The sequence below is a fragment of the Lissotriton helveticus genome, chromosome 9 (assembly GCF_964261635.1).
Source record: "Lissotriton helveticus chromosome 9, aLisHel1.1, whole genome shotgun sequence".
NCBI lineage: Eukaryota > Metazoa > Chordata > Amphibia > Caudata > Salamandridae > Lissotriton > Lissotriton helveticus.
This window is the reverse complement of record NC_136070.1, coordinates 674,336,201-674,360,373: the sequence shown is the minus strand read 5'-3', so window position 1 is coordinate 674,360,373 and position 24,173 is coordinate 674,336,201. Positions and strand designations below refer to the sequence as shown.

The 24,173-nt window shown below is 44.7% G+C and overlaps 1 protein-coding gene across 10 annotated transcripts in view; it reads right to left on the bottom strand.

Moving 5' to 3' along the window:
• NRXN2 (neurexin 2) overlaps positions 1-24,173 on the bottom strand; it is a 2,155,080-nt gene that overhangs the window by 316,715 nt on the left and 1,814,192 nt on the right. For all 10 annotated transcript variants that reach the window (XM_078660761.1, XM_078660766.1, XM_078660765.1 and 7 more), the window contains one exon: positions 20,700-20,881. In XM_078660761.1, coding sequence (XP_078516887.1) covers positions 20,700-20,881 — 182 coding nt within the window. The remainder of the gene's footprint in view (positions 1-20,699; positions 20,882-24,173) is intronic.

Here is a 24,173-nt window from a genome sequence, read left to right as displayed (position 1 = left end):
CGACTGACGGATGAGCGGGCTTCTCTCGCTGTGGAAGGGTGGGATGACAGGGCTTGGGAAATTTGAGCCCGGCCTTCATAGGTAGGTAGGTAGGTGGGTGGGTGGGTGGATGGATGGGTGGATGGATGGATGGATGGGTGGGTGGGTGGATGGATGGATGGATGGATGGATGGATGGATGGATGGATGGATGGATGGATGGATGGATGGATGGATGGATGGATGGATGGATGGATGGATGGATGGATGGATAGATAGATAGATAGATAGATAGATAGATAGATAGATAGATAGATAGATAGATAGATAGATAGATAGATAGATAGATAGATAGATAGATAGATAGATAGAAAGATTGATTGATTTCTGGACTGTAGATTGATTTCTGGACTGTATATGGTTTCATGACCGGCATGGGAACATAGGCTCCTAATTGAGGTGTGGTATAAGGGTCAAACCTAGCCATTCAGATTCTCAGGGCAAGTATTTGAAACCAGCCTCAGCCTCACCTTTCCATGTACATGGTGCTAACTAACCTAAAATGGGCGTGGACAGAAATCTTGTGAGGACTCACCAGGACTTGACCACATCCACATCTATTGACATTAAAGAGCCATGATCGAGCAATAGGGAGTTGGTCCTCAAAACAGGAAGGTGATAGTTGGCGTTGAAGAATAGGTTCCTGATTCTGAGTGTGGTGGATAATTCCGATCTCTGTGTAAACTGGATTTTGTCCAGGGATCGGCGTTCTGAGTAGTGTGATAGTTCTCACATCCTTGCTGTTTTTCCCTCACAGATTTGTACACAATAAACCTGCCTAAATTTATAGGGGGCAAAAGGCTTGTATGAAAGGCAAAACATACACAACTTGGTGCATTAAAAATCCATTCTTCCTGCTAAGTCTAATTTTCAAGTAAAACACCTTGAGTAGGTGGTATTTACCACAAATACCTCACCATGGTCAAAAGATATACGCAGGGTGTGGTAATACCCCACCATATTCCGCACAATTTTGAATCAGGGCCTAAGTATGGGCTACACAAGATGCACTCAACTAATTAGAGAAGTTATCTTTACTCCTTCTTGCACATCCTCCATCATGCATAAGAACACCATAAGGTAATGGGAGCTTACAAATGGAGTATCTATCATCAGCACGATAGGTGTAGACAGGAGAATCACTCAGGGGGCAAATTGGGACACTTCCTCCTTCCTTTTATATATATATATATATATATGTATGTGTGTTGTGTGGGTATCTTTGTGCAGGGGCAGTGATATGAGCTTTTTATATATGGTGTGATATGTGGTTAAAGAGGATGCTGGCTTTGTCTAATAGCCAACCTGGCAATCCTTAGGTGGGTCAATGCACACAGGGATGTTGTAGTTCAAATATCTGAAAGTTAAACCTGTGTTCCATCTGTGTGTGGAGTGTGGCGGGGTGTAGGCATGTGTGTCTGCATAATGTGCATACATCTAAGTGTGTGTGTGTGCGTGCATGCATGCATGAGGGTGTATATATATATATATATATATATATATATATATATATATATATATATATATATATATATATATCCGGCTTTTTCTCCTCCCCGTGCTTATGGGGTCTTTCTGCCTTATTCACTTTGTGTATTGGGGGGCGTGTGTCTTCTCTCTTCTGCCTTCACCGTCGCGAAAAAAAAAGAGGTTTGTTTTCCAGTGCACCGATAATTGAATGGTTTTCGCCGATTAGAAATTCCTGGCCTGTCTTCTGTTGAGCCTGAAAGAGGCCCAGAAAGCTGAGAAATCAGCATTTTCCCGAAACAAAAATCAATAATTCATCGTGTTATAGGAGTGATTAATGACAATCACTGCAGCCCGCCTCGCTGGAGAGGAGCTGGTCACAGCATCTATCATCAGGTCATACTGCCTGCCTACCTGCAGGATGAGAGCCAACGATTCGGGGAAATGAGGCGGCGGGGGGGCGATATCTCCAGATCCAGCGGGCGAACTCTTGCCATGTGCCAACGACTGGGGAGGTAGCATCTTAGATCACTCTATCTGATCCACCTCATGTGGCTGGAGGACCAACCTAATTCTCTGAAACCGCCAGGAGATTCAAAAACACTCCTTCTAACCAATATCAATCAATCTAACTATCTTTCTATCTATCTATCTATCTATCTATCTATCTATCTATCTATCTATCTATCTATCTATCAATGTATCTAGCAATAGACTGACAGACAGACAGATTAGGCCCCGGATGATAGGAGTCAATGTAAGCTGGCTGTCTTCTTGCTGGACCTATCTCAAAACCCAGATACTGCTTTGGAAGCGAGGGCAGTCAGGTTACAAAACATCTCCTTTCCCACCTCTGAGTATTCAGCGCAGGTTATTAAATCCCGCAATAAAATCACCCAGCTGCGAAACAGCGGAGAGTAAATCTCCAGACCTTGAGGTGTGATTCAATTCGTTCCCCTCAATCACCGCCTCCCGCATCCAGCAAACTGCGCCAAGCTCCTGGTTGTACACGGGAGCGAGGCTATCGTCTGTTGTGTAGATGGACTGACCCGCCTGATGGTAAAATTACTAACCAGTCACTGCCTCTAGAGTGATTCCCCTCTTCGTCTCAGGACATAAAACGGACTCAAGTGAGATCCAGGACTAGACTGGAAGAAGGGGTTTATTTGGTGTCCTCTTCCTCAAGTGCTCATCAATTACCTCTGCAGCCCCGCGCCTGCTGCCACACAATGGTGCCCGTGACTGCCTATGAAAATCTTCAGCCAACTCTTTGTCTGATCTTCTGGCTATAAGAGACTGATATGCTGAGGGCATTCTCTCCATAACGGCCTAGCATTATTAGTTTTTTCTCTTTTCTGTTGCAATTTTCTTTTAAGAAGCAGTGGCTACAGATACCTTCCACCATCATATCTTTATTAAGCCAATTATATTTATGAAAGTTGCACATTTTGTATGGTGTGAAATTTTAACAATTCAGTGAATTTCACAGCTGTGAAATGTTGCAATTTCTTTTCGACAGGAGTCTGGTTCCAGCAGAAAATGCCTCAGGGAAAACGTTTACAACATTGAGCCAGTCCTCTATCAGGTAACGTGCATGACTTCGACCAGGAGATATGGCCTTGACTTCAATTTTCATCCGCGATACTAAAAAAAGAATATGGCTGCATTTTGCTAAATTGTTTGTAATATTTGCACATTTTAGCGAAATGTTATAAAACAGAAATATGCAACTTTGAACACCTCTATTCATTGGCAGGAGAACCATAAAACTGTCAGAAATAATGTGATTCACAATGGAAACTCCCACGACTGGAGGAATGACTATGGCCAGGTCTTCAGTCTATGATGGTGGCATGGCTTCATGATACCACAGCTTCCCCTCCTTTGAAACTGTTCTATAGAATGAGGTATCATATTCAATAGCAACCCCTTGTCCAGTTCACAGCATCTGTTACTTCATGAACCCATACAGGCAAAATTCAGCTGCCTTAACCCTTTGCATGCTTCGGACGGCCCCTGGCCATCTGACGTCACGTTGGGGGTGTGCGGAGGACGGCCCCTGGCCGTCCGAATCCCGTCCACTATTTAAATCGCCCACTCAGCGCAAAAATGTGCACAGCATGCAAGGGGTTAAGTATTTTGCCTTAAGTTAAGGCTATAGGGTAACAGAGATTTTGGTGGCGCTCGAACATCTAAGTTACAATTCCAACTTTTGTCTAGAACATTTGGTGGAAGCGAAGTATCTCAAAAAAATTGTCGAAGGACCTTATTTACAATTCCATCTCCAGTAGCCTTTTGGGTAAAGTTAAATATTCCAAAATGATCCCAAATGTTGTAATAGAACATGTCTGAAGTCTTGCAATTTACCGTCACACCTCAATCTCAGGTGTTGATACACTGAAGGCATACAACAAGAAAACCCCAAAATCCACAGGAAGTTTTTGACATAATCACCTCTCTTCCTGCAACTTGGTGGTATACCCGGCGGCACTGGAGTATTTTGTCATGATCACCCAAATGGCACAGTGTTTGAACTTATAAACTCCCTACAAGCTAATGTCACATTTTAGTCCACCATTTCGGCCAAATTGCTTTTCTGTATTTTGGCAGCATAGGATAAAAAAATATATAGTCTAAGTTGTTTTTATAGATCACTTGAATTGTCATTTCTCACAAGTAAAATGCTCTTAAATATAGGAGCCCTTTTTATGTGGTAATTTGCAGAAAAAATAAAGGCAAGGTGCAAGAGAGCAATCCGTGCATCTCTTTTCTCAGGCATGGGGCAATCATGCCCTCAAGAGCATTCTATGAAGAAACCTTTTGTCTGAATTCTGATGCACAAAGATTGTTACTGTTTGCAATCAGAGATCAAACATGTATCAATTTAGCAAAGTATAGCAAATGTGCATCTCATAATGTGTGACCATAAGCTCAATACTTGGCATCGGAAGCCATACATTGGCAGAGCACTGCCACCTTTAGAGCACACCCTTATCGCCACACTAATGCACATCTTAGAACAAATCAGATCAAGATACAAACTGCAGCCACATGTACCCAACTTTGCATCAAACTATTTAACTCGCTGAGGAACAGGGCATCATTTGTGGGGGGCAGTCATAGCCGTTTCCACTGGCCCGCAACTTTCAGGCCCTATTTCTGCCAATATAGTTATGTATCACAAAAGGTGCCTTGCTGATGTTTCCCAAGGCATTGCCTCCATTTTGAATGAGGTCCTTGTGCTGCTGGTAAACCAGAGAGAGAAGCCCTAGATGAAGATAGCCACTCAAGTCCTACCAAAGCTTCTGACAGGCCTGTGAAGGACTCCAGTCTGAGGAACAGACTGCTCAGGACAAGCAATGGACAGAGCAGTGGAATGAAATAAATTTTCCTTTAACACACTCTTTCTGATAAATAGTACACCAGTACATAGAGCCCTGATCAGACCGACAACATTCTGTTTTCCCATCAACTAGCACGAATCATTGTTGAAATTACATTGTTATCCTATATTTGACATACTTATGTGGAATGCCTTATGCTATCAATTTTGCTACACAGCAGTACACAGTGGGCAAACTGATCCTTCTTAGCCACACACAACAGCACTCCACACATGACAGCCTGATGAAACCGAAAATCTGTAGGGAAAGGGCTATGGTGAAATACAACTGGTTGAAATGCACTACACAAATGTTGATAACAACAAACTTGCGAGATGCCCGGTGACCCAGCCTGCAGTCCAGTAGCAGATGCAGTTTTGTCCAGGTTTGCTCCAGGAATCCTCCTAGGAATGTAGGCGCAATTTTGTCTGAGGTATGAAATCAAAGAAACTGGGTGTTTCTGCTTGATGACTAATCCTATAGACAATCAACCTGGAGCTATGGCCATCTTGTGTAGCCTTGGGTTTATTTTTTACCTTGCTCTTTTACCAATGCCACGCCATGTACGTTTACTTGATTAACCTACCACCAGGGAAAAAGTATGGCCACTGGGGTATTTTTGCAAACTGGAGTATGGCAGTCATGTACCAAGACCCCAGTGACAAGTCATGTTTGTGCATTTGCTGTGAAGGAAATGCTGAGCACAGCTTTGTTTTTCATTTGTCAGTAGCTGTGGCGAGGCAGACTATCTGATGGAAAGGCTCATTTTATTTCTCATCTTGCTTCAGTTAGGCCACTAGTAATTCTTATGGTGACATGTCTCGAGAAGGGAATCGGGTGCATGAGCGATTCTAACACCCTCATTACAAGCGGTCCATTAATAGGAGGTAAATCAAAGTCTCAGAGTTACTATTACCAACTGGTACAGTCTTTCTGGGGGTTAAAATATCTATGCCATTATAAGTTGGATCCAGAGGCCAGTATTAAACTCACAATTATCCTAGCAATCAGATTTACTCTATCTGATTTTCCCATTATTTCCTTATTCTTGGCAGCATTCTTTTATCTGGAGATTTTGGTTGGTTTGAGCAACCCTGGGGATTTATCTGGGCCTCTGGGTTTACCACGTTACTTATAATCCTGCTGAGACTAGTAACTTTAGATACTGAGCCCATCACAGATTAAGAGCAACTTGTAATGGTGCACCAAGTCTTCTGGTCAGTGTTATGTTGGCATCCAACATTAGCGCAATGTGGACGAAGTTACAGAAATGCTCGGTGGCCACCACTGCCATAGCAACTCATCATATCTGGTTACCAGGAGCATAGCTATCACTGCTGCAGCTCTAACTATGTCGTTCTTTTACCACTAAACTGAAGGAAAGAGGGCTCCATTTTGCTTACTTGCTTGCTTTAGGGTCCATAGCCCCCATTGGTGGCCACCAGACCTTCACTTCAGGAGTAGTGAAATTAACACACACAGAAGGGGCCAGGCGTGGTATTATCTAGAGGCTAAAATGTCTGCTGTAGAAGAAGGACACTTTCTGGCAGATGCATCAACGTAGCCTTTTGCTATTCCTAAATAGCGATTTTTAAGGAATCGATTTTTAGGAATAGCAAAAACCTATGCATGTAGGAATCGCTATTAAAATAGCGATTCCTAAACATTCCTTAATTGCTACTCGACAAACTGCTAGTCGCAATTAAGGAATGCTGTACCATTCATTCCTATGGGCCTACATGCCCATAGGAATGAATTGGAGATTGCATGAGCAATTTGCGAGTACCAGTAGGTACTCGCAAATTGCTCATGCAATTTAAAGGGTGCAAGGGTGTCAAAATGACACCCTGTTGCACCCCTGAAATCGATCTCTGCACATATGTTGCACACACACATGCCCTAAGGGCATGCGTGCGCAACATGAAACTTTGAAAAATGCACAACAGTGCTTTTTTCAAAGTTTTAGCAAATTACCATGAAGTTCAACTTCATGGTAATTTGCTACTCCTATTAGCGAATTCGCTATTTTTTTGACTTTCATGCATTGGATTTAAGGAATCTCGATTTGGGATTCCTTAAATGAAATCGCAATTTAAGGAATCTCAATTTAGAGATTCCTTAAATTGCGATTTTTGCATTTGGGATGATGCATCCCAAATGGAAAAATACTGGTCACAAATGGGCAGATTCTGAGAATCTTCCCATTTGCGACCGGTATTTACTTTGATGCATATGCCTGTAAATTTCTAGTTCCAGTTTCACAACTTGACTAAAGTGTCTGACGCTGGACAAAACCTTTTAAGTCATAGGACCTCTTTTACCATTCAGGTTAAAATGACAGACACTGGGAAATTGCTGAAGATGCAGCACAACGGCCAGTAAAAATGTGATATTTCTTTGGGACTGGAAGTTGAACAAGAAAGAAAAAATGAAGAAGGGACTTGCCCCCAGATTCAGCCATAAGACAGGGAGGTTCTCATTACTCACATGAGGGTACAGGCAACATTCAAACCACGCCTGTCTTCAAAAGGCAGATGGAGCATCAACAAATTATTAAACATGTAACTCCAAAAAAGAAGAAAACGGATAGGGGGAGGTATATGAAACAGAGTCTGCATGCACCGCTACCAGTATTGGCTAGTGGTAGTGGCTAATCTTGGTTTGTGTTTTGGTAGGGCTGGCACTGCCCTTGCGACTCCTGGTGTCACCAGTCATGAAGGCACTGGTAGGAACAAAAAGTAAGCAGGAACCATGTTTACTTTTTGCAATTTCCACGTCTTGTCCAACTCTAGCCCCTCAGCCCCAAATAGGAGGCTACAGAAAGGCAGATGGTGGAAATGGGGTTTGCAATGTGATGCAACTTTTGGGTCAAAGGGCACGTGACGTCACTCCGGTTGTGAACTTGTGCGGAGATGTGGGTGTATTGCAGGTGAAGGCCAAGCGAAAACACAGCATCCGCGCCATTCTGCCCGTTATCTCTTTCCTTGTAACCACAGACACCCCTGCCCTTGCACAGCTGAAACAAATGAAGCTTCAGAGCCACAGCAGACCCAGCACCGAGATGCCGGCTGACCGAGGAAGGAAAAGGGCGCGAAAAGCCAACTTCTTCAGCCCCAGCAAATCCAGAATTGGTTTCCTGTCAGCCGGCCTTCCAAAGCCAGAGACAGGCCGGTGATTTACAGGGGCTGCAGATTTTCCACCAGCTAATGAGATGGAGGGGGTGGTGGGAGGGAAGGAGGCAGGCTGAGATTTAGAAGCAATAGCTGGCCAGGGCGCTGAAATTCCTTCAGGGTTTTTTTTCTCCACCACAGCTCATCCCTCAATACAAAGCAATAAAATCAATTATGGAGCCTGGACAACAAGGGGGTAACAGAGAGATACAAGCTCGGTAGGAAGGAGAGAGTGACAGGAACACATGCCCAGCAGCACTCACTGACCCCGAGAGAAAGGGATGCTTTTCTCTGGCGGCTCTTCGCTCCAGTCCCTCGGCTGTTTGCAGCGCGCGAGCAGCCAGAGAGGTAGGACTAATGGTGGAGAGACAGGTGATGGCGTGCCACATGCACACAATCGAGCTGGGCAATAGTGTTCTACATGCACAAAAGGGCTGGGCCATAGTATACCACATGCACACAAGAGCTGGGCCATAGTGTACCACATGCACACAAGAGCTGGGCAATAGTGTATCACATGCACACACGGCAGCTGGGCAATAGTGTACCACCAGCCCACAATCGAGCTGGGAAATAGCGTACCACATGGACACAAGAGTTGGGCAATAGTGTACCACATGAACACAAGTGCTGGGCAATAGTCTATCACATGCACACAAGAGCTGGGCAATAATGTACCACATGCACACAAGAGCTGGGCAATAGTGTACCACATGCACACAATAGAGTTGGGCAATAGTGTACCACATGCACACATGAGAGATGAGCAATAGTGTAGCACCTGCACACAATTGAGCTGGGCAATAGTGTACCACATGCACACAATAGAGTTGGGCAATAGTGTACCACATGCACACAAGTGCTGGGCAATAGTGTTCCACATGCGCACATGAGAGCTGGGCAATAGTGTATCACATGAACACAAGTGCTGGGCAACAGTGTATCACCTGCACACAAGAGCTTGGCATGGTGCATCACATGCAAATCAGAGTGCCGGGCAATAGTGTATCACATGAACACAAGTGCTGGGCCATAGTATACCACATGCACACAAGAGCTGGGCCATAGTGTACCACATGCACAAAAGAGCTGGGCCATAGTATATCACATGCACACAAGAGATGGGCAATAGTGTACCACATGCACACAAGGCAGCTGGGCAATAGTGTACCACCAGCACACAAACGAGCTGGGAAATAGCGTACCACATGGACACAAGAGTTGGGCAATAGTGTACCACATGAATACAAGTGCTGGGCAATAGTCTATCACATGCACACAAGAGCTGGGCAATAATGTACCACATGCACACAAGAGCTGGGCAATAGTGTATCACATGAACACAAGTGCTGGGCAATAGTGTACCACATGCACACAATAGAGTTGGGCAATAGTGTACCACATGCACACATGAGAGGTGGGCAATAGTGTAGCACCTGCACACAATTGAGCTGGGCAATAGTGTACCGCACGAGAGCTGGGCAATAGTGTACCACATGCACACAAGTGCTGGGCAATAGTGTTCTACATGCGCACATGAGAGCTGGGCAACAGTGTATCACATGAACACAAGTGCTGGGCAACAGTGTATCACCTGCACACAAGAGCTTGGCATGGTGCATCACATGCAAATCAGAGTGCCGGGCAATAGTGAATCACATGAACACAAGTGCTGGGCAATAGTGTACCACACGCACACAATAGAGCTGGGCAATAGTGTACCACATGAGCACAAGAGCTGGGAAATAGTGTACCATATGCACACATGAGAGCTGGGCAATAGTGTATCACATGAAAACATGTGCTGGGCAATAGTGTATAACATGAACACAATTGAGCTTGGCAATAGTGTAACACCTGCACACAATCGAGCCGGGTAATAGTGTACCACATGCACACACGTGAGCTGAGCAATAGTGCATCACATGAACACAAGAGCTGAGCAATAGTGTATCACATGAACACAAGAGCTGGGCAATAGTGTACCACATGCACACATGAGAGCTGGGCAATAGTATACCACATGGACACAATCGAGCTGGGCAGTAGTGTATCACCTGCACACGAGAGCTGGGCAATAGTGTACCACATGTACATAAGAGCTGGGCAGTAGTGTATCACATGGACACAATTGAGCTGGGCATTAGTGTATCACATGAACCCAAAAGCTGGGCAATAGTGTAGCACATGCACACACGCGCTGGGCATTTGTATACCACATGCACATATGAGAGCTGGGCAATAGTGTACCACATACACACATGAGAGCTAGGCAATAGTGCACCACATGCACACATAAGAGCTGGGCAATAGTGTACCACAAGAACACTAGAGCTGGGCAATAATGTGCCACATGTACACATGAGAATTGGCTACTGGCATGTGACAAATAGATGAGCGTTGGGATGTGGTCTACCACACAAAAAGAAGGCTTGAGGATTCCAAGAGAGTAAATAAGAGCTAGGCAATGATGCAGCACACAGTAGGAAAAGATTACATCTGGGTGGTAGTTTACCAGACGCATAGATGAGATCTGGGTGATGGAGTACTACACAGGGGAGTGTTGGTTGGAGGCGTATCACAATGAATGAATGAGATCCAACAGACGGTGTAGCATATAGTGGGAGAATATGACATCTGGGCTGTATTGTACCATGCAAACAGATGAGTTCTGTGCTGGGGGTTCCATAAGAGTAGATGAGTAATGGGTGGCAAAGTACTACACAGTGGGTATAGATGAGAGCTGTCTGGCGGCATACCACACACGGGAAATAGAAGAGAGGCATGCTGGGATACGACACAAGTAGACGAGAGCCTGGTGCCTGCATATCACAAGCAAAAACTGGTTGAAGCTTATCAAAGGTTAGGGATAGATGAAATCTAGCTCATGTTGTAACACACTAGTAATAGACAAGAGCTTGTGATGGGGTACTGTACAACCATATGGGAACTGGGTAAAATACCACAAGAGTATGTGAGAGCTGAGCGAAGATGTACCATAAACTGAAAATAGGTGAGAGCTGGGTGGTGGTGGTGGGCTATACATTGGGAATAAATGAAAAAAAAACGGCGGGTGTTCTAGACATTTAGAATAAATGAAAGCTGGGTGTGGTGTACTACACATTGGGCATACATGAGTGACGGGTGCAGGGGCCTAGCTTCGGAGGGGTGTTTGCGTTGTTACACCCCCCTAGTCAATGTACTTTCTGATAAATAGATGGCTACAGGTGTTTTCAGTCGGGTAAACAACGTTTACCACGAATCTTTTACAACGTGGTACCTTTACCACGCGGCCGTTACAACGCAAGTCGTTACCACGACTTGAGCTGGAGGGCGCTGTGGGATAAGGAATTTTATAAATTTATATTTCAACACCTTCCCTAGTATCCACGGGGACTGGTGTTGGAATATAAAATTATAAAAATCCTAAATCCGCGCCCTCCAACGCAAGTCGTGGTAACGACTTGCGTTGTAGCGGCCGCGTGGTAAAGGTATGCGTTGTTACAACCTGCGTTGTAACAACGTACATCCTTCAGTCGTGTCTGCTGAGATGTCTGTCGGATTTCACCAGGAATTGTTACACACGCACAGACAAAAACACACACACACACTCTCCGTTTCTCTTTTGAAAGTTCTCAAAAATGTTGGCTGCTACAAAATATTGTGTTTACTCTCTCTTGGTACTCCTACCAATCTGCCTTCATCTCCCTTTCCACTCCCCTTAGGCCCCTTTCATAAACACTGCTTAATATATAATGTATTAAAAAATATATGCCAGCATGATTGTTGGTAAATCCGAAGGTTAACCCCTCCCCAATGTTTCTGGCCAAGCTACGGCCCTGGCTGGGTGGTGGCCTACTATATGTTGGGAATAGATGAGATGAGAGCTGGGTGGTTGCCTACAAGTTGGGAGTAAGTGAGAGCTTGGTGGTGGTGGTTTACTTTTAGTGGTAGTGTAAATACATACATTGTACAGAGATGAGCTGAGTGGAAAAGTATCATATTTGGTAAAATATGAGATCAGAGTAGTAGAGTACGAAATTTTGGGAAGAGATGAGAGCGGATTAGTGGTGTACCACACATTGGGAATAGATGAGATCCAGGTGGTAGTGTACTGCACATTGGAATAGAAAGCTGAGTGGTGGCATCACACATTTTGGAAATAGATGGGAGGAACATCCAAGAGAACTTTAAACTAGGTAGATAACAGAACAAAAGAACTGAAGACGACCATAGGTGCGTGAGTGGTGGAGGAACAATTGAATATGACCCCAGCATGAATGAAATACAGAAAGAGATCTACTTTTATTTGCTCCATACTGAGACGCGACACCGACATGACCCGAAGAGGAAGCTTAAAAGGCCAACAAGACATTTCCCAAAGGTACAGCATCCGAAGGCGCCAACAAAGCAGCCTTGCCAAAAGGAGAGTCAACAATTGCATCTTGATTTTATAATTGAGATCACATGTGTTACCTCTGCAGGCAGTAATAGGCACATGGGATGCTGTCCCAAGGAGTGAGAGAGTTTGTGATTTTATGCAATCTCCATGTACATGATTTAAATCATGTAATTTTTGCATGCCCTCCTTCCTTGCATTCTTAAGGTCGTCACTTTTTAAGACTGGTGTTTTTAAAATATAATGTACAATCAGTACAAGAGGCACATCAATGTTTGTTCCCTCCTCTAATGTAATGGTATGTGCTAAAAAATGTTAATTCTTTCAGTGTTTTTTTATTTTACTGATGATTGTTTGGTATTGTCTCAGAGTAATTTTGTATGTTGGAACACATAATTGTTTTTTTCATGCTGTTTCCTAGGGTAAAGAGATTGTGATTTCTTCTACAACTATTGACAGTATGTATGTTGAATTTATGATATCACTTTGCATGATGTCACTTTTTCCTTTTCACGGAAAGGGTATGTGTTTAAAGTTGTATCTTTTTTTATCTGTATTGACAATTTGCTTGGCATTAATCTGTTGATAATATGTATGTTGAATTATGATAGCACTTTGCACTATGACACTTTTTCCTTCTGAATGAAAGGGAATGTGCTAAAGTTTTTCCTTTTGGAATCGGGTATGCTGGATTATTTGATTGAAATATTTGATTGTTCCTTTCAGCTTTTTTTTACTTTTTACTTTATGTGTACCTCCATCGGAGTTCCGAATCACAGAATAAAACTGATTGATTGATTGAACCATAGAATCATCAAAATGTGACAGGCAGAAATCACCTTGACGAGAAAAAAAGAGCGAAGTTCCACGAGGATAAAAAAGATTATATAAGGTCAAGCTTAGTGTCACCCTAAAAGAATAATCACCAAGAAGAATCATATAGGGCCTGAAGGTGTCACCCTGGCGATGAACCCCAGTAAGATCTTGCAGGGATAGTGAAACAGATGCCCCTTGGTTGGTAGCAGGCTGCATTTACAATGAACGTAAGGAAATACCATTGTGCGAATCCAACACCTCACTTGCTCAGTACACATGGGAAAGAACAACTGCAGTTTTATATTTAGAGGATTGTGTGGGGGTAATAGAGCTACTTGTAGATCAAGCATCTGTTTGCGTGGGATGGGATTGTGGTGCAGGCTGTTTTTAGAAACACATGACGGCCTTCCCACACCTCAGCACGAAGCTGGAGGTGGGACCACATACAAGGGTGACAGATATTCTTTATTCTTGTTGCAGATGAAGCAACACCTGGATAGGTGCCGAGGGCTGCCAGTCCATGCGACAGCTGCCACGTGTCCTGGATAAGGCAGGCCATGGGATGATCTGCTGTAAGCATAGTGGCTTCCAATCAATTTCTCATCAACAAGCAGTCCTTTTCCAGAGGCCTGATTCTGTGTGTGTGGCCTGGTGTCTCTGTGGACCAAGAACACACCACAGTGTAACATAGCCAGAAATCCCTAATACCAGTATAGTGCACTTTACCTGCCAACAAGCTACTAAGAAGGAAGTGAAGTCGGTTCTATCTCTTCACCCAAAGTACACATCTGAAAATGGGACACCGCAGGTCAGAGGGGAGAGGGTACTGTACAAAACCCTGTCCTGAAGAACTTCCAAGCCCATTAAGAGAGCCCATTCCTTTCATTTAGGGATCTTGTTGAAAATGAGAGCCATAAGAGGTTGTCAGGACCTCATGAGTGGGGGCCAGCGTTAACCCACATGATGCACATGGCTGGAGAGTAAGGGGTAAATTTATAGGTGAGGGTTATATCTGCATCCTAAAAGTACAGAAACATTTTAGTTGTAATTAGGATTGTGGGAAATCATGAAATTTAGCACAAATTACAGAAAATTATGCATTTGTTTTGTTGAAATATATTTGCCCATATCTTGCATGAAAACTAAACTTGAGGGCATTCAAAAGCCTCACAAGATATCAGCAAAAGACTAGATCGAGGAGATGGAACATTTCTGCTTGAACCGAGGTCCCAAGAGTGAACATTTTTTAGAAATACCATGTCCTCCAAACTCCTATTACGCTTTCTCTGTTTAGAGTCAGGTGAACCTTTATGTTTGCAGCAGAGGAGACCTTTGAGGTACGACCCAAAACTGAGATCAGAACATCTACCAAAGTACCTCAGACCATCTGACCTAGTTTGTGGAGGTGTTCTGATGTACTTTACTCCTAGTGTGTCAGGGACTTTATTTTTTAGTTTAACACATACAAGCTCCCACTTTCCTATGTAGTGATCACAGTGTGGAGTGGGTACAACGCCTCTGAAGGCAGAGAGCTCTCTGCCAGGAAGGCCGAATTCTCTATTTATAGCTGGCTGTAGTCCACCAGGGTATTGGTGTACATCCCTCCGCTGCCCTGATCGAAACAAGTACAGCCTGTCAGGATCTAAAGGATGGGAGTAAGAACTCCTGTCAGGGTGGGGGAGGACATTACCTCCACCATCCTGATGGATTATCACCGGCTAAAATTTAGAGATGACCGCTGACCCAACTGTTGTCTCTGTACATTGAAGGGAATCACCATCACTGTGGTTTCTTTCAATGTACTAAAAGTTTGGTGGACACCCACCGTCGGTTTTGATGGTCGTCCCTCAAACTTTTTAACTTTTTTGTTTTGTGTTTCAAAATTAAACTCCCAAATCAAAGTTTTGTTGTTGAAAACCAAAACATTGATGACCTCCCCACACCCTAGAATTTTACCCAGGTTATGGGGGTCATTAATGTTTTTTTCCTGTCCCTCACCACTAGATTTTTTCAGGCAGTGACGGACAAAGAAATACATTACGTCGTCCACTCTAAAAAGAGTTAGCTGTGTAATGTTCTTCCTCTGATGGTCCCTTCTCTGTTGGGTCGTCTGAGGAAGACTTCTGTTGACAGAGCCAACGGGGGCTTGTAAATGGAAAACGTATGGTCTGCTTGTCTCTGAACACAGCGGGCAAACTGAGGGTTTGGTGGGCAGAGTACTTGGTTGTGTTTGCGACAGATTACCCGGTCTATCAGACTCTTAAACAGGCCCTTAGTTTTTATTGATTTCACTGCAGTTTTTTTGTTTTTCCCTGCAGATCTTCTGTATTTCATTTCAGCAGTCCATATTTTTATGACTGTATTTCATTTTCACTACCAACACCACAGTTCAAGCAAACTTGTCACTGCACTATGGTGACTGCTCTGCAGATACCCCATTGTTATCAACTGTTCTACATACAGCACAGTCGACTGACCTGACAAACAGTTGCCAGTGTTGCACTATAACTTTCTTGTGTCTCCAATGGTTAGTACCCACTGTCTCAAGGGCATTGTAACTTGTTCCCACTTTGTAGCGAAAGACTACCCTGCAGTGAAGCTTCTGCACTGCGTTGCAACTGTCCTAACTGCAACATTTTCATCCCACCTGTAATAGCTCAGGGTCGAAGTCCAGTCCACAGATGTTTAGATCTTGGCTAGACAGCACATGCACTGTCTCAAAGAGACATGTGTGTTCTATCTGTGGGCTTACAGGCCGCACATCTCCTACCATTGGAAACTTCAGTGTTGCTCTCATTTTCTTTGATGCCACTTGTCATGGCATACGGGTGTCCTTCCCTCTTCTTTTGTTTGGCCCTCCCATAGTGCTTGGACCAAGTACATGTCTCCTTACACTGTTCCCAGTTTCAGTGGCTTAACGAAACTTGAGGGGGCCCCCTCTGCAGGGTACGTGGAGGGGCCCCCTCTGGACTCAATCTGGAGCTCTTCGGACGTAGTGTGGTGCTGAGGGGGCCAACCCCGCACCACGTGGGCCTGTGTTACTCCCCTGCCCAGTTTGCTTTTTTTTCTTTGTTTTCACGCACTCTATGGGAGTATTTGTGTTTTCAGGCCACCTCACTTGTACACATACAGACATACCACTAAAATTAATGTGTGTGTACATAAACAAATACATTTTTTCAAAAGTTGTTAAAACACAAACAATAGTTGTTTATTTTTTTTTACACAATCCGATGGTATTGGAGCACTCATTCCATTGTGTGTCTTGCCATAGCGCAAACATAAGCCAATGGTTTTCGAGCGCTTTAAGTGCATTACACAATGACACATTCATTTTTGTAGCTAATCCTGCTTAAATAAAAGTTTATTTCCCGGTTGTTGCTTGTCCATCTCCCAATCCCCTCCTGCTTCCCTGCTTGACCCGTCCCCCCACTACACCCCTAGTCGCTGCTGCTTTTTTTTTTTTTGCACTATCCAAAGGTATTGGAGTGCTTGTTCTGTCGCACATCTTATCATAGTGTTAACACCAGCCAATGGTATTCGAGCGCTTTCAGTACTCACCAGTTACATTACACAATGACACATTCATTGTGGTAGGCAGGTGGAGGCGTGATTTTCCCATAATCACACATTTTTTAGCTGACCCCAAGATTCGAACCACGTTCCCCAGTTACCCTCTGGGCAGCACTAGCTGTTACGTCACATTCTCACTTAACTTCAAAGCTCCTCAACTGTTTCTCACTATCACCTCCACATTTCTTCAGCAATACCCTGTCAACACTGTACAAGCATTGGCATAGCCAATAGATTTCGGAAATGCCCGAGCTAATGGCCTTATCAATGTGAATGTATTTTAGCCATGTTTCCTAGCAGCACATATGCTGTTCAGCATGGCTGAAAGTCACAGAAAAAAATGCTATGATGCGGCTAGTGCAATCCACGTCATGGAGGTTTTTTTGGTGTTAGGAGGGGCAGGAAAATAAACTCAACATGGGGGGGCGAAGAGACTCAACATCCTGTGATTCTGGACTTTTAATAACTTTCATGCTGAACAGCAGATGTGCTGCTAGACAAACATGGCTAAAAGACATTCACATGGACAATGCCAAAAGCATGGGCTTTGCCACGACCAATTGGCTTTGCCAATGCTTGTTTTGTTAATGTGTCATGCAGGAGCCAACCATAATCAATCTGTTGTTGAACCCATTCTAATAGGAACCTTCCAGCCTAAACCCCCATGTCACACTCACTCTAGTTTTTGAAAAAATTCAGTCTTAGAACAGTTTCGGCCCACATCTGGGCATAACTGCCGTCCTTAAGAATGTTCACTATGACAAACAAAAAGATGAAGGGTGGAATGTTCGATTTAATCTCAGCTACATTCCACCTATCCAAATGGCAGTTCTCCCCAGTGTACAGCTGCATATTCCTCATTACATCTATCTCCATTGCAGTGCATCTCTATTAGAACATTCCCCCTTTGTCCAATAACAGTACCTGAGACACTGTAATCTTTCCACTGCACCACAACTCTCTCCAGTGTATCACAACTGTTCTCATTGGACTACAACCGTGTCTGGTACTCTGCAAAGGTCCTAATACTGCAACAGTCTCCCCTGTATTTGTCCCCGTGCATTAAAACACTTCCAGTTATATCGCAAGGGTTTCTTTAGCACTGTGAAACCACCTTGTAATGTAATTGATGTCATTACAATGAACCCTTTTTGCAGACCCTGCAAACTTTACCCAGTACAGTCAACCTGACTAGGCCCAATGCCCTGAAATGTCATCTGCACTTCACTGCTGCTGTCTCAATCCCCTGAAACAATTCAGAATGAACAGCATCTCTTCCTATTAAACTGTAATTTGCTTTCACATTTACTTCAACTTTTCCCCTTGCATCGATATTATTATCGTTTTCGGCAGCAACACATATCACGTAAAAGCATACACGTCTTAAAGAAGGATGCAGTTCCTCTGCAATTGTATGCATTTTCTCTGCAATGGTATGCATTTTTTTTAGTCAAACTTTTTTCTGGGATCCTAAAAGCGTTTTCCTCCAATCAGGACCTCACTGCATCAACACAGTTATTACAAGGAGCACCGAATCGTGAAATCTCGGTTAGGTGGCCAATCAAATCTTTCGAAAGTTTGTTAGACAATATATTGACGCCACCGGTCATGTGCAAAATCATTATGTTAGGGTACTCCGTGCAGGAGACGGCCAGGCCCATGGAGGACAGAGTTGCTATTTTTTTAGCAGTACCGCACTAAAAAAGCAACCGAGCCAAGCAGCCTCCGTGCATTCCTATTCTGAGCATTTTAGCCATGCTCACGGTGACATGGACTCAGTATATACACTAACGCAGAAGGAAGAAGTGATGTTTTCATGGACATAGTAAACATCCTAGCATGGCAAAAAGGGAGGGAGGGAAAACGTAACCATTCCCAGTTCACTAAATCCGTAAATGTATGGTTATATGGACATAGAGAACAGACTGACATAAAAGAGAAACAAGAGGAAGGGCCTACTACTTCCCTTCCTATCACGATAGAGTGGATTACTAACTCTAGGCAACCTTGGTTACATAGGTAAAACCAGGGCTGGACTGGTCATACCAGGCATCAGACGTTTCCTTGGGAGGCTGGAAGGTTAGGGGCTGGTTTTGCAACAGTTGGGGGCGGTTTTGTTACCTAGAGGCTTTTGCAACAGTGCTGCAATATTGACACCCGGTAACAAAAGCAGCAAACAAGTGTTTCCAGACTCCCGGGCCAAGCAGTGCTTCTTCAGGGGCTGGTCCGAGAAAATTGCCAAGGCTGCTTTGGGTTCCCAGTCCGGCCCTGGATAAAACATGCAAACTACAGCATAAACAGGTTGCAACTATAAGAGTAAGAAAGTATTACTGGGAAAAAGGACTACATTGTCCAGCTTGGAACTGGCCTCCCCAATGAGCTTCTAAAGGGTAAAAAGAGGTAGTACAATAATAAGCGGGGGCTGGCCAGTCCCAGCAGATCGTTGCAAAACTGATGGCACACTGTAGGGCCTCATCTTTACATGCATTTAACAAAAAACAGTGGTACATTGTTCTGTGGGGCACTGTTCATATCCTACGAGGCTTAAGAAGAGATGACACACTGCCCTGTGGGACCTGGAGGAAGACTTAAAAAAAAAACGAAGCTGTGATATTGCCCTACAGGTGCCTTGCCTCACGCCACATGGCTTACAAACAAAGAAAAGAGTGGTACATATGTTCTGAAAGGCCCATTCAGATCATGGGTTGATATCAGGGTTGGGACTTGCTGATGAACAGCGGGACCCTTAAATCTGCAATAAAATTCAATGGTCCAGTGTGTTGCTAAAAAATCCCTCCAGCCTAAACTCATTTGTAAAATCATACAACTCTATCGGCAGATGCCTACCTGTAAAAGAAGTATCTGTATCGCAGTTCACACATCCACATGCCTGTAACGGTTTACATTTTTCCACAGTTCTCATTTTACTACACCGATTCACGTTTCCATTTAACGTTTAGCATTTTACTGCATCAAGTCACATTTAACTGAAATGATTTGCAAGTTACAAAAAGTGTATTACTTTGGCAGTAATATAAGTGTCATTGTTTAGTTTGTATTTCACTGCAACTATGAGCATTTAGCAATAATAATTTGCAATGAATTGCAATATTGATTGTTTCAGTGCAATGATTTCTATTTCCATGACTGATAAACATATATCATAAATGATTTGCATTCCATTACAATGACTTGCCTACTGCTCTGTTTTGCATTCTATTGCAACAATACAATTTCAGTGCAATGGTGTCTAGTTCATTTCATTGAGTTGATTTGCATTTCACGGTAAAAGGCCAGAAATCATTGCTCGCGTCAATTTTTTTGCAGCACCTTTTCATATTTTGTTTGATTTATATAAATGTTACTGCTTCAGTTCATGTTTCACGTCAGCAAGCAGCATTTCACTCAATTTGCATTTCACTGCCGCATGCCTGTGAATCATTGAGGTTGTATGCAGTTCATTTCAGTTATTCAAATTTCACTACAGTGAACACCATTCCTTTAAAAAAAATGTGCTAATTCATTTCAACAATTCGCGTTGCATAGCAACAATGATTATTTCACGTCAATAATGCATATTTTATTTTAGGAGTTCACATTTCACTGCAACGAATCATGTCACTGCAAAGATTTGCATTTCAATGCACTGAAATTAATTTCACTTCAAATGGTCGCCTTTCCTTACTACATTTATCACTTTGTTGCAATGATACAATTACCAAGCAACATTCATGCTCCAGTACAACACTTTGCATTTGACTTCAATCTGTTGCAATGTTCTGGGTTCATTTACTCTGCTTTGCAATAATTGCCGTTAGATTGCGTCCTTCCATAGGAAAGAAAGGTTTCTTACTATCTGTAGCTGTAAGTAGTCTCCTAGCCCAGAGGCACTGTCCACTCGCACCAGGATGGCGTCTTTTTGGTGTGTGCTGAAGCCCACAGCCAGGCGGTCCGCGCGTGTGCTCGGCCGGTCATTCGGGGGCCAGGTGTAGGTGATGAGTGCCCCTCCTTTTCCAAAGATGTACGTCGTACCAGCTGAAAAGAAGGAAAGAAGACAGAAACAGAGAGTGAGAGGCCTGAACCAAACATGGTGGAGCAGTGACAAGCCTGAGGGTTAAGTCAAGGCCAGAGACACAATGACTGCAATCAGCCGCGGAAGCAGATCAATCAATCCACTCTGAACCCAAGGCTCATCACTACCTTTCGATGCGATGCACTGCTGACCAAGAGTCCTCTACTTCAAACCCTCAATCCACCTGCCAGCTCACAGAACTGTATACGACTCTACAAATTGATCAATCACTAAAGTAAACAGCCTCGAAATTGGGATTATTTACCCATTCATGCAAGAGGCATTTTTATCGCCCAAAGAAAATAAAAAGCAGTGATTCAAAGAAAATGTGTACAATTTTGTACTGTTTCACATTTCAGTCAAATTAGATTTGGCTAGGGAAAGAGAATAAAATAATGCTAAGCGATGCCACAGTGACTATAAAACTGCCCAAGGTTGTTGGAGATGAAAAAAGAAAACGACAGAGGAGGAGAACTGGAAATACTTTCTATATTATCCTAAATACCTAAATATATAGAGGTTTTATACAATGTATGTATTAATTCATGTAAAGCTTTGTATAGGACTGCTTGTCTACTTCTGGTTCCTTCACAAAGCTGAAAGAAATACAGAACTGTGTGTTTGGGTTCAGTCAATAGGTCCCTGGTCTTATATTCTCCAGTCTCTACAGCTAGGCCTGAGGGGTTGACCTGAACTCTCTCTGAAACTGCTTCGTTTTCAAGCCTTTACTGAAATTGTTATAATTTGGTTCTCCCCTGAGGCTCTAGTACTGTGAGTAATTGTTTTCCATGTTAAATTATTTTACGCTTTTCAACTGCAAGGCTGAGGTCTCTGGCTGTTTCGGAATGTTGAGTTTATTTGCAGTGCCTTCTTCAGATGCACATTGAGTAGACAACCATTTCCTAGAAACCTGCCAGACTGTGCCTGTGTGACACATACTCTGTGTGCATGTGGGGCTCTAGCTTTCTAATAATGAACGGCTGCAGGCCGATCAGTGCGACCAATGCAGCCTGAAAGTCAAGGGTAAATGTCGGAGCGTACAAATAACTGAAGAGTGTGAGCATTTTTTGTTCACAATCTCGTGAGAGGTCTCTGAAAATCCTGTATCATGACGTGGCGTTGGGAGCAGGCAAAACCACTGCAGAGATAAGTTCTTCACTGGCAATTAAGAAAGAATATGAAGTATTATTTCAATAATTACTATTTCTGGACCCTTACATGTATTAAATGTGTAATGAACATATTCAGCTGCATATCAAACATCTTATCGGGGATCAGCCATGATCCTATTTCTCATCTCAGCCTCTCTCGGAGTGAGTTCCTTTGGTCTAGGCCTCATTCCTGACCGTTATTTTACCCTCTTCTCTTTGCCCACTGTACATTCGCCGAATTTAGAAACTGCGAACACTTTTGGTTCAAAGTACAGACCATTTTCAACCAGCTTTCTTTATCACGTCTCCTGAATGAATGCATATTTGATAATAGTCATACGACTGGAGCCGCGTGCGTTCATAGCGGATTGATTCAGCGGGTCACCGGGACTTGCCTAGTGCCTGATGTGGATAAAATGGTTAAATATTTGTAATGAACCCATTCAGGCCCTGGGTACACCCTGAGCCGTCCCGTGATGCCATTGGCTGCTGGAATGCCTCACAGTGGACCACGGGCCGAGCTTGCTGAGGTTTCGCTATTCACAGATTCAGCCCTGGAGGCCATCTCGCGCGCAGGTGTGGGCTGACTCACCCCGCGCGCGCCGGGCTGCCGGCTCAGCTCCTCCATGCAGCGGCCTTGGGCCTTCGGCACGAGCGTCAAAGCCACTGACGCCGGCAGCGAAGGGCACGCGCCGTGCGCACCAGGTAACAAGAGCGCGAGCCCCCACCCGGAAAGACGCCAGGGCTCCTCAGGAGCGTCACGGCCGCCACCTGACGCCGGCAGCGGAGAGCGCGCGCCGAGCACCGGTGTGCACCGGGTAACAAGAGCGCGCGCCCCCGCCCGGGAGGAGGCCAGGGTTCCTCAGGAGCGTGGCAGCCACGGGCGCGCAGCGTGCAGCTGCGACAGCCGATATAAACCACGGTGACGCACACCGACAGATTGTATTAGGCGGCGCTGCCTTGCAGAGGTAATTGAATCAATTAGCAATTAAATATTGTCGCAAATAATAATAAAAAAAGAGGAGGGGGTGGTCCCTTGATGTGCATCCAATCCGGCGGCGGCGCGCCATGCCGGGCTCGCCTCAGCAGAAGCTCCTCCAGTCCTTATCGATGGGGCTCTTAATTAATTAATGGACGTGATAAGACACAAAGCTGGCGAGGCTGCGGAGTGTGGACGGGCACTCCCCGCAAACACGAGCCCACCGACCGGCGGAGAGAGCGGAGCCCTGCGCCAGGCAGAGGGAAGGGGGAGCCGGGTGGGAGAGGGAGCAGACTGGAGAGAAAAGGAGCGAGGGAGAGGCCGGGCTTTAAGTGGGCCGGGTCCTGCCAGTGCTGAGCACCGACAGTTTTCGCGAGGGGCTTGGAAAGGGGGACCTATAGAGCTCTGTTTCGATGCCCTGGCCTACTTATGCCTGGTCCTGGAAATGAACACTGTAGAGCACGCTTAACAAGCATGGCTCACGCTGCACTACGTGAGCGACACATAACACTTCATTTGGTGTTTTAAAGGCATGCCAGGCAGACCCTTCTCCAGAGCTTGAATGGCAAAGCGGGCAGACGGCCGGGGACCGATGGGCCGGTGCCCGAGTGCCAGCTGTGAGCAGGTTACTTGGAGGGCAACAGCCCGCAATGTCCAACTGGCCACCCAGCCCCCTGCATGACTAGCTGCTCGAGCCACAGTTACACAAGGCTGGCGTGAGCAGGCGGGGTGCAGCCACACAGTGCTGTGCATAGAGGTGGGGCTGGGACGAGTGGGGTTGTTGAGAGGCCGGTGTAGTGTTGCTGGCAGTGGGGTGTACCACTGCAGCACACGCCCCCTCCCACTGCTGTCTAGTTTGCCCCTCCAGCGTGAGGGGCTTGGTTTAGTCCTACGTGAGCGGTGGGACGCAAGGAAAGTAATAAAAGCCCGGGGCTCCGGGGCGTGAGTTATGTTACGTGCTAACCACTTTCAAAGCACATGCGTGTCCTGCCTGCCTTATTTCTAGGCCCTGCAACCAGGACACTACACTGGCGACGACGGTGGTCCAGTGTCCACCCTGTCGCGTGCCCTGTCACGCCACCTCCACGCGTGTGCGCTCCTGTTGCCAGCGCCGTGCTGCCTGCA